We start from the raw sequence: 12,489 nt of genomic DNA on the forward strand, positions 1-12,489 counted from the left end.
TAGTATAGGTACATACTTCTGGCACTTTGTCCGTATCGATATTTTCAGACGTGACTGTACTGACAAATTAAAAGTACCTACAGCTCATAATTATGTACCTACTACCTAATATCTTCTCAAAGACAGCAGCAAACACCTAAAATGATACATTGAAATTTAAGTACATTATTTTTGTAGATTTTTCTGGTAACAAATTAGCTCTTACCCCTTTGAACCAAATCTTCGGAAGAACACTATGAAGACTGATATCACTTATATTTATTATTATAAAGTTATTGATTTAAACTAAGTATTTACAAATTTATACACAATACAGAACCGCATAATTATGCTTTGTGAAATATTTGTACAAAACTTTTAAAATTGCATAGACAAGTATGGCTGCGTTTAAGGAGACCTAAAATGTCAAAATAAAAATTAAATTATTAAACTAATACTTTTTTACGTTTCTTTGTAAATATTACGCTAATTAAAATACGCTAATTACATTTATTGTTTACAATTACAACAAAATATTATTTAAGTTAGAAAAATTGTATGAACATAATCGATTATAAAGAAATTGTAATCGATTATATGCATACTAATTTCATATGTCTTTGTGTCAATATTTCATACTGGCAACAAAATGTCCTTGAACAGAAAAGTGCCACTTTGATTCCTCCTAGCAGGGAAGAAAAGTTCCCTTTTCGAATAGGTGATGTGAAAAAGATCTTGCTTTTTGAGTGGCAGTGGGAGTAGTCAAGGTGTACTGATCTTAATGCTATTGAGCTTTAATAGAAAGCGTTGGATCGTCCAGTCACGTGCAGAAATAATTCTAACAAGGGAGTTTTTTCCCAGGACCAGTCAGAATGGGCGAACATACTATATGATCATATACAGAAGTTAGGGGACTCTATGCCTTCTCGATGTACTGCTGTGAGGAAGGCCAGAGGATATGCCATTAAATATTAATGAAATGTTTTATTTAACCCTCTTGCCAGTTCAGCAAAATCATTTCATTAAAGTGTCAAAATACTTTTGATCTACCTGTAGCGCAAATTATCAGTTTAAATTCTGTTGTTTAGTTTTACTAATCTAAGTGGAAATGGAAATGTACCAAATGAGGGTTGAATAAGATATAATCGTAATGTAAAGATTAAATATATACCCTATTCATAATAGTAGTTTATGCAACTAATACATAATGAGAGGCCTTAAAACACAAGTGTGGTTTTATGAAACGAGCGTTAGCGAGTTCTCGATCAGAGGGCGCTACTAGCTTTGGCCTACTGTCGTATAGATGGCGTTGACGGTTTTGTTTGTTATTTAACAATTTTAAAGCATATCAATGAAAGAACATGGGTCAAAATCATAAAAATAATTAATTCAAATAAAAAAAATCATTTATCCATATTTAAATACATTTTATCGTATTTTTACAAATCTTCAATTTTAGTTTTAAAGTGTGTCGACAGATGGCAGTGAATTTACTGGGGTTACAAAATTTACTATGACAGTACCGCTCTAGTATAAGTTACTCTATGGTCAAGACGAATGTTTTTTTTATTTGTAATTATAGACAAACGAATGAAGTCCCTCTTCTCATGTCACTCGAGGTCAAATGTCGTGCGGTTTATATTAAAAATTCATGTTGAATTGACGTTTCGTATCGATAACTGTTTTAATATCTATGGATACTAGAATCACGAATGTAGATTTAATAAACCGGATGGAGTACACGAGCCAAAAAGTGTGTCCACATGAGAAGTCAGTGGGCGGTGACCATAAGTCATATGTATGTGGGATATTAGGATAAGTTGGAATGTATTCAGAAAGGAATTCACCTATTCAGAAAGGGCCTTTTTCTTTCCTACTAGGAGCTAATTCATACGAACCAAGTACCTAATTAAAAAGCTATTACTCCCTAGGGAGTTATATTAGTAAAAATTATAGATATTGAATCCCGCGGGAACAAAATTTGAATTTCGCGCCTTTTTCTACTGACAAGATTTGCTTGACCAACTATATTATAAATATAATTGGTCAAACCAAATTGGCAGTAAATAAGAACAAAAACAACTGTACTCATCCTTTTCTTTCGGGTGCTAGTGTTAGTGTAAGATAAAGATAGTATGATTCTCTGTCTATGTTTGAAATAAGACAGTCCTTTGCCAAACTATAAATGTCAGCCGTTGGCGTCCACAACTCAAAAATGGTCACTTTTTTTATTTGAAGTCTTCTTTTATGTTTGATGTTTGTTTGATGTTTGACTTATTTAGGTAAACTTATTTTTACCATAAGTAAGTACGTAGGTAATAAGAATTCTGTAAGACCGATTCACATCGTGCCGACATCATAGTCACCCTAATGAGTTTGACAATGTTGTCTTGTATTTTTATCGTAAACTTTAATAGTTGAGGTTTATCTGTGAAAAGATATAAATCAGCAAAACTTTCACTCCTGCAACCTTTCACACAACATCTTTTACCCATTTTATACTTTATTTCGCAAATAAATCTTGAGCGCCGAAGTTACTACAATGTCTACCATATTAAAATTAATGTATTTTTTGTTGTGCACATGCTTGGTTAAATCAGTTAATAATATTGACATTATAACTATTTACAAATTACGTAAAAGATATCAGAACCGTACTCTGAATATAGCACTTAAATAATATAAGAAGGTATTTAATTTTAGTAGTTATTGATATAAATACTACCAAAATGGTATCTTTTTAACATTGGCAACATGTGCGAGTGGGACACCGCGACCCACTTTTGCTATCTCATGTGGACCGTTTTCTCTAGTCTGGTACGAACACCTTTCTGGCTCGGTGATAAGATTCAATTTAGTATGGCAAAAAAAGTGACAGCTCGCTCCAGTTTAGGGTACAGCTTCATGACTAGAATAGAGACCCACTTGAGTTCCGACAGCTGTTCCAAATTTAAACTCATAACCTTACAAAAATCTATAATGTAATAACATTAAAGTACAGATTTTACCTACTACCACAAATAAGAAAGTTCTTATAGTAAAATTGGTTGTAATAATGCTGGTCATTTCCTACGGTTTCTGAACGCATTTTAGAGCACTAACGATATGTGCGTAGATAAACATATTGAAAGAGGTTAATTTGTCAAAATACTTTTGATTGTACTGTATCTACTACTGTAGATATAATACCAATTCCTGTAGCCTGCCTGCTTTCACAGAGCTGGAGTTGCAGGCATGCTCCTTTCATTAATAGAAAATAGTCACGGTGTAATATGGATAAATAAAATGTGGCCTTCCATCAGAGAAGGATCCTTATGCACTGTGCACATGAATCATAAGGATCCTTATCTGCTGGAAAGCCACAAATACTCTACGACATTGTCATTATCAGTACTTATAGGCATAACTGCATTAAACATTTTAATAAAATGATCCAATGCATCAGGATAACCTCGGGAAAGCTGCGAACGAGGAGTGGTTCATGCGTTCGCTGATCCAAGCAATTTGCGAGCACGCGCTGTTCGGTGCCGAGGGCCGCGACGCGCCCCGCTTCAACCAGGACAGGATGAACAAATACTGCGGACTCATCAACGAGTTCGGCGAGGTCAGGGACGCGAGGGAAGCCAGCTGTTTACTGGGCATTCAGCAGCTCATGCATAATCTAGAACATCCTCAAGGTACGTACGCTATCTGGATAACAAAACCTTTATTTACAGCAATGTCAATAAGCGCCACTTGCACCATCCCACTAACCCGGGGTAAACCGGTTAAACCGTTAACCCAGTGTCAAATGGTACTGGTAACCATTGTTACTCCAGGTTTTACCGGTTAACCCCGGGTTAGTGAATGGTGGCGTTTTTCGTTAATTTCAAGGGTGTATTCCTGTGCTCAATCAAGAAACTCAAGATCAAGGTGATCAAGGCACTTTCTCTAAGACACCGGTATCTAATTATATCCATTGCGGAGATGCCCCCTACGAGCGTGTACACTTACCTTACATATTGATTAGTGTTTAGTACGAGTTTATACATTAGCTACTAAACTTAACTCGTGGAGCGCCCCAGTATCAAATTAGTATGGACATATGGAGTTACACCACGCGGACAACGCCGTCTTCGAAACGTCGGAGGTAAATTTAAAACTTATTTTACGCGATTAAGTCCCGTCGTTGTGAATACTAATGAGTATGGAGTTAGTATCACACGTCAAGCTGGGACTATTCGCGGGCGACGCAGCGTCCATTACTCCCGCACACCCCGCAATCAAGAGATCCAGCGTCAGCTTGACGTCCTACCCCAGTGGCTGACCAATTGGAGGCTCTCGGTGAACGTGGGCAAGACACCAGCGCTCCTAACAGGAGCGAAGGAGCACCCGCCGCCACTCAGAAAGAGATCCAGTGGCAGAATACGGCGAAAAGTACCTGGGGGTCACTATTGACAGGGGGCCTCACCATGAAACACCACGTGGACGAGGTGGTGCGGCGAGCGAAGACCGCGCGAAGCCTTAAGACCATATCGTCAGAGCCCCACGCTATGTGCAGAACCCGACCATCTACAGAGACATGAAACTCCAGACCCTAGACGAGTTTGTGGGACAGCTTGCGCGCAAGATGTTCTCCAGCGCCGACTCGTCTCGTCACCGTCTGCTGAAACCCAACCACGTGAGCTCGTGCCGCATGAATAACCCCGAAGTCCACCAAGCCACAGATAGGCCAACATGACCACCAAGCCATGATGGCCAACCAAATCATTCAAGGAGCAGGAAGGTGAAAAACGCCAACACTACAGTTGGCAACAACAGACCGGGCTGTCGTTACAGCCCGCGATAGATGCATAGATGTGAAATGGCCTCCTCACACCCCCAGAAAGGGGGTGTCAGATGACTCCGCTGTGTGATACTAGGGCGCTCCACGGGTTAGGTACTATCTCGGACGATCGATGTTCGAAATGACATTGGTATGTCACAGTTTTCAATTGTTTGGTTGGGTTAAATGTAATGCACTTGTTAAAACAACGCTCTATGCAACATTTAATTACTTTTTATAAAAAAATGAACTTTTAAGTTAACTATGCCATTTAGTTTTCTTAAACGTAAGTAAGTAACCATACCCCGAAGTTAACGGAATTCAAAAGCACGATGTATAACGGTCTGGCCACGACATTGGTCTTAAGGCGGTTCCCTGAGCCAGAAGGTGAAAAATCTCCTTATATGATCATGTTTTTCTAAGCGGCGTTGATATTCGTAGACGTGAAAAAAATGTATGTTGTTCTTGACTATATTATCTTTAATAAAATAGCTTCCGATACACGAATTATGACACTTCGCTCGACACAATTAATTCCCAAAGTAACCTCTAACTCGGACTTTTAATCAAACTTTACTTGGTTATTTATTATGTGATAATAAACAAAAAAAGAAAAAAAAACTATCTTAACTTAAATAGTAATTTCATAGCTTTCGAATTTCGATATTGTAAGGTAACGTTTTTAAAATAAATAAAAATCGACGAAATTCGATCAAAATTGATACTTATATGGACGCCTGCAACACCGGAGATATTACACGCGCGTTGCCGACCCTTTAAAAACCTGTACACTCCTTTTTTGAAGAACCTCATACTGTAGCCCCTCGGGAAAACCTCGGCACGGAGCTCATTCCACAGCCGAAGCGTACGCGGGAGGAAATTCCTCTGACCTGACGCTCCTCGAAAATTGTCCCCGTTGGTGGTTTTGTGACATTCTCACGAAAACTATAATAGATATTTAAAAAAGTGTCAAGGACAGAATTAATCCTCATTAAATTTGGACCAAAAAAGGCTATGTGTTTTTGTACAAGTTGAACGGTATTCAAGCTATAAGTACTTGTATAATCTTAAAATAACAAAATAACCATACTCGTTTGACGACGTGCATTATATTTTCAAAACGGCTAGACGGATTTAAATGAAATATACCTAAAATTCACCGCAGTGAAGCCAGCTATCAAACAAAAACAACACATTAAAATCGGTTCATCTGTTTCGGCGCTACGAGGTCACAGGTAGACACACAAATACCAAAGACAATTCAAGGAAATTTGCTGAAATTACGGCATTATTAATGTAAGACTTTTTTCAATTGGAAATATTGAGATATGTACGTTATGGACCAAAGTTATTCTTTATCAACCCTCCCCACCCCTCCCCCCTCTGCGTCACCCTCCAGGGAGTGAAACAATGTAGCTTTTTAATTTAGTGAAGGCCATTAACTTCATACTTTTATTAAATTTTTTTTATGGTATGGTACGGTACGGTACGGTCCGGTCCGGTCTCGTCTCGTATCGTATCGTACATATTATAATACTTTTTTTTTCTGTTTATTCTGTGTAATTCGAAATACATTTTAACCTTTAATATGTTCTCACTACTGAGGTGAAAAATTATGTGTGCAACACGAGAGCAAAGTTATTTTACATCTCGTGTTTATTTTGAGTCCCTCGCTACGCTCAAGATTCTACCTTAGAATCTTTCGCTTTCTCGGGACTCAAAATAAACACTCGCAAGAAAAACCAACTTTCCTCTCTTGTTGCACAAATAACTATTGTGCAACCTGTCACCAAAGATGCATTTTTTTTAGAATTTAACTTTTTTTTTACATTTCTAAGATAACTTTTCTTTAAAAAAAACTTACGATTTCGCCAAATTTAGTTTGCTTTTAGTAAATAGTAAATATGCTCTTTAAAATGAAGTATTACTTATTCTTAAACTCCTTCATTTGACGAAGTTATGCCATTTAGAAAATACATCGTCTCCAAATATTTTCAGTCAGCGAATATAGTTACACATACATTATCGTTATATACATAGGGAGGCCGTATAGTGATACGAAGCCGGCAAGCCCTTTTCACGGCCAGGCATGTATAGTGCTTTTCTCAAACAATTGCAATGAAATAAAGAAATAAACCACTCAAAAAAAACCAAATTTCTTCTTCGACTTTGGCGGCAACAAGTTATTAATTGCTAATTCTGCCTCCGCCCTCAATTGCGACGGAGTACAATTAATATCTTCGTCGCTATTATTATCGGAACTCACATTGAAATTTTATTTATAAATATCAATCACAAATATAAAATCCAGCTACTCGACAAAAGTTTTTTAATTTTCCCTCCAATCCCTACATTATGTTTTCTTTTTTTACGGAAGTCGTGCGTATTTCGCGTGTGTCGAATAGAACTTATTAGGTTTATTATACACAACCTGATATAGTTGGTCAAACCAAATTGTCAGTAAATAAGAACAAAAAAAAACTACTCATCCTTTTCTTTTGGGTGCTAGTACGCTAGTTCTAGTTCGCTAATCAGCGAAATCGACTCCACACTCGCGTTCGCGGCTTCGCGTCGCGTAGTCTGGAGCGAGCTTATAAGACAGAAACAATTGTAAATATTAAAACATTGTACTATTTTACCTAAATATCGTTATTTACGATTATTTGTGTATCGTATATTTATAAAAACAATATCGAATGTTGACTTTGGACACTTAAAACATTCTTGCAGTAAGAAAATACGCCTCTTCTTTGACAGGCGTTCCGTTCCATTCAGACAACTTATTAAGAACGGTTTTGAAACATTAAAAAATAATCGTGTAATGATGGTAAGTAATAAAATATGAAATATGCATATTTTTCGTATTCTGACATTAACAGTAGGTTTTTATGTTGATTACGACGTTTAAAGGAAACTAATATTAACACTCATCAATAAGTAGTCATGAATTGGAACAAGTAAAAATTTAAAAAAATTGGAAAGCACTAGTTCGCGAAAACCAACTTTCCGCACGCTAAACAGCCACGAAAAGTAGCACTTTTTGAGCAACTGTATTAAAAAATATTTTTACACAATTTTCAATCGTGGCTGAATGCCGGATGGGTCTGTGCCATCGATGCCTAACCTGTCAAAATATGACAATATGACGGACGAATGTTTGAAGTATTCGCTAAGCGAAATATTAAGAATTATTTCGCTTAAATTTAGATATTCACGACGGCTGTCATGAATCTAAAGACCTCGTGTCCAATATTCCACTTACGAGGGGGTCGTTGCACAATGTGAGTTATATACATAATTGTATCTATTGAAATATTATGACAACTTACATTTAACACACCTTTATTTAGCTTCAAATCATGTAATTAAAATTTGAACCACTTCCCGGTATCTGATTCAGTTGAAATTTGTAGTACTTCCGTTATTCCGGTGACAATTCAATAATATGCTAACATGGAGGTGATCTGATGATGCAGTCTGAAGGTAACCAAAGGAACTCCTCGGTGGAAAAACACAAACACATCGAGTTTAGGCTCATTAAAAAGATCTCGAGACGTACTCAATAGACATTCAAATGAAAAGAAGTACAGTCAGCAATAAAAGTGTGTCACAATAGTAGATTGTTAACCAAGGGATGAAAGACACTCATATCTGCCGAGGTATTATGATGCCTTTCACCCGAGTTAAACACTACTTTTCATTTCGAATACGAGGAAAGTAAAATTTATGTGTTTTTTTTTTAAAACATGACCAAGTATACATATTTATAGTATTTCTTAAGGGTAAGGGTTCAGTTAACAATTTAGGTAAAAGTATCGTTATTTATGGAATGGAGAGTCAAATATCAGAATGGAAATTGTAAAACAAATCCATTTAAACTCAAATTTCAATTGCTTATCGTAATAAAATTAAAAACATCTTACTTCGAACGTAAAATGCTCTAGTGCAGACACGTATCATTTTCTGCACACCTTTTAGAACAATAATGACCCTCTTTCAGAGCATGAGAAATGAAAAATATTATTTTGACAGTAACGTAATATGGTATGGAACCGGGTCAATGATATTTACTACACGAACGACACGCTAACGCGAAGCGGCGCGACGCGGAGTGAATCAATCCTGTGATACCCTACAGAAGTAGAGATCGTTACCGGTATAACTTAAAATCAAAACATCACGTAGCATTCCAAATATTTCTTTGATATCGTAGAATGGTATTTAGGTAAGGACAATGAGTTATCAGATCACCTAAATGAAATGGAAGAATATGCATAAACAATCGAGATACCGAAATTAAATACCGGTTAATTTGTATGGAAAATATACCGGTATTCGACCCCTGTATAGAAGTGTCCTACGTGGGCGATCTCGTTGTGAACGCGAACGCCATAGGCCTGCCGCGCCGCGCCGCTTCTCTTCGCGTTCGCTTACGTAAGACGCAGCGTTAGTTAAATTTATTATCTCATTAGATAGAAGTTTCTGACCCCTTGACATTCAATTGACCCAGGTTTGACTGTATTATAGGATCTTAGACGAGATGTTCGTAATTTGAATGTAATTGTGCAGTCGATTATGTTGTAATAATGATGCAATAATAACATTTTCACAGATAAGAAATTTGTTATAACTATAACAAAACAATTTGTTTTTACGCGGATCGTAATTTGTTGTAGTTGAAGTAGCGATCTCAATATTAATATGGATATGACTAGTACCTTTTTATCAACTTTTTATTTATTATCATCATAATTTTCGCCCAATATTTACAAAAGCTTCCAAAAAGGTTTTTTCTTTTTTGTTCCGATAAGTTACATAATTTTAGTGTAGAAAAAATTATAACATACCAGTCATATCCATATTAATATTGAGATCGCTACTTTGCTCTCTGGTTATAACTATAACAAAATAATTTGTTTTTATGCTGGTCGTGCTTTTCGGTTTTTGAACGCATATATAATATAAATAATATTATATACCACTATCGATTTATAACAAAATGTTTTTGTTTCAGGCATAACACTAGAAATTTTCCAATATTTACATGAACAATACATAATTTCTGTGGATAGTTTTATTGCTTGGGAAGAATCACAAAAGGAACTCGAAGGCAAAGGTATAACACCAAAATATTTTTGTACTAATTAATTTGTTGGCAGCCTACTTATGGGCGTTTAACTTTGTTTAAAGTTTGGATCTCGACAAATACTAGAACGGGGTTGGCATCTGTCACAGGTTTTTAGATGGCGCCAGCCTATGCTGGCGAAACTTATGCTTCAAGTTTCGTCTTAGAGATTTGGCTTAAACGAGCTAGTATTCAGGCCATAAAATAAAAAAGCAAAAGTTGACTGCTGTCCATTTTTGAGAAAAATAGTTTGACGGGCTAACCCCTTTTGGATGTAACATGGTTGTCGCGGAAATCGAGGCGGCATTTGTAACTGACTATAACCTACAAATTTTTATCCAGCTAAGTATCTTTGAGAAAATCATATTAACCGGATCGGTATGTTTGTAGCGGTAATGATGAAGGCGCTGACGTCGTTCTTCACGAACATCAAAGAAGCGGACAACGAGGACTCGTGCAGCGAGGACTGACGTGGGCCCCCCGCCGCCGCCGCCGCCGCCGCCGCCGCCGCCGCCGCCGCCGCCGCCGCCGCCGCCGCCGGCGTGCCGCATGCGCTTTACGCACCCCGTGCGGCCGACGCATCCGCTTACAATGTCTTCTATATTTTTATATACTAGAATCAACCTACACTGAATTCATAGAATAATAGATTATATTATTATGTAATGCTTACTAACAAGGCTAGAAAAGTTGTATGATATTTTTTAAAGCTATAGTTATTTATAATGTTTAATATTGAATACGTACTTTGAAACTGTAATTGAGAATAATTATGCTTGGGATGGAATAATTTTAAATTTTAAATTATTAGCAACAACGTATATATATTAAATACATCAGTTGCGTTGTTATCTGGTAGACTAGACTTGCAGGCGTCGTAGCACGGTACGCTTATCACCATGCCTGTCACGTTCTAACAAGTATGTGAGTGCGAAAGTGACGGACTTAGTGATAGGGGAACCATGCTACGCGGGCTGGACTAAATATTGTTTTGATAGTTGTCATCAACTACGTCTTGATCTATGATGTGTTGCAATGTGATGCTAATGCGAAACAGTCTGTCGAAAGTTACAGTTACATATCTTCCCTATACCTTACCTGTCGTTCATCATTATATTGGCTGTAACCCAATGCCCTTGTAATTTATGTTTTATACAGGGTGGCAAAAAAATATTTGCATTCCTGTTGTCAGGGAGGTTTTGGGATTATACTGAGCAACTTTTACTATGGATTCAACCACAAAATCGGGAAAAATTTTTTTACCCTCCCATAGAAAATGGACCAGCCAAAATGTATGAAACAGCCATATTTTTTTTTCGTGATTTCGGGTTGGTCCTATAGTAAAAGTTGCTCAGTATAATCCCGAAATCTCCCTGGCAACGGGAATGCACATATTTTTTGGTCACCCTGTATAATTTTTATACACTTGAAACGTAAGAATCAAACCACGAAGCAATACGACATGTATTTTTTTCTATAAAATCTAGTATTTAACTAGTATAGAAAAACAAAAGTAAATATTTTATATGGAACATATGTTACGGGGAGATAGTTAATAGAAACTGTTAATAGATTATGTGCTACAAATAATTAATGGAATCATTTTAATGAATGTCGACATAAAGGCCACATGGCTGTTAATTTACAATCCAAGCAATAATCATTCGTAATTTAAAAATAATAGAGAAACCTACAATTATGTTAAATGATGGTTGTCTCCAAATCCTAGTAATTTTACTATGTTATGAGGTCAACATGTTGAACGGTTTTATAATATTTAATATGTATAACACTTTGTTTTTATTGATATAGACATAATTAATAAAGATGTAATTTCTAAAATGTAAAGAACATTGAGAAGTTTATTTTAGCCGTTGTTCATTTGGTTTCGTGTATACCTTCATACCCAATGAATTAATTTCGTTAATAATTTACACCTATTTCCTTGAAATTCGATTCTTCAAGATTGCAATGCCTTTATAAATTGTAACTTTTTATTTTATTATATATTTTATTGTTTAGTTATAATATAACTATATTATAGTGGCTCAGTTAGCCGTGGTTTTAATAAATCCATCGTGCATCAGGCGACTGGTGCCGGCTGCCGGCCGCCCCTCATGCCCCCTCGTCTTTCACTTCCATATTGATTCCGCTACTGAGTTTTATTTTTATTACTATAGCTACTCTTGTCAGTTAATATGTATGTTATGTAAATAAACTTTTTATGAAAAAAATAACTGTATTTAATGACATAATACGGCTGTCCTGAATTTCAAAAACAGGTACAGTCGACATCAAATAGATAGTGACGGCCACTGTGGCCAAATATCCTTATTTCCATAGTAACAAAGGTGTGTTACAGCCACCTGGGCCGTCACTATATACTTGATGCTGACTGTACGTTGTACAGTCGACATCAAATAGATAGTGACGGCCACTGTGGCCAAATATCCTTATTTCCATAGTAACAAAGGTGTGTTACAGCCACCTGGGCCGTCACTATAGACTTGATGCTGACTGTACATTGTACAGTCGACATCAAACAGATAGTGACGGCCACTGTGGCCAAATATCCTTATTT

At 36.6% G+C, this 12,489-nt stretch overlaps 1 protein-coding gene across 2 annotated transcripts in view; it reads left to right on the top strand.

Moving 5' to 3' along the window:
* The window catches only part of LOC134754148 (eukaryotic translation initiation factor 4 gamma 3-like), an 82,535-nt gene extending 70,390 nt beyond the window's left edge, over nt 1-12,145 (top strand). For both annotated transcript variants that reach the window (XM_063690248.1, XM_063690247.1), the window contains 3 exons: nt 3,425-3,656; nt 9,798-9,899; nt 10,299-12,145. In XM_063690248.1, the coding sequence (XP_063546318.1) occupies nt 3,425-3,656; nt 9,798-9,899; nt 10,299-10,378 (414 nt within the window). In that variant the 3' untranslated portion in view covers nt 10,379-12,145. The remainder of the gene's footprint in view (nt 1-3,424; nt 3,657-9,797; nt 9,900-10,298) is intronic.
* The last annotated feature ends 344 nt before the right edge of the window (nt 12,146-12,489 follow it).

This window comes from Cydia strobilella, chromosome Z (genome assembly GCF_947568885.1).
Source record: "Cydia strobilella chromosome Z, ilCydStro3.1, whole genome shotgun sequence".
Classification (NCBI taxonomy): Eukaryota; Metazoa; Arthropoda; class Insecta; order Lepidoptera; family Tortricidae; genus Cydia; species Cydia strobilella.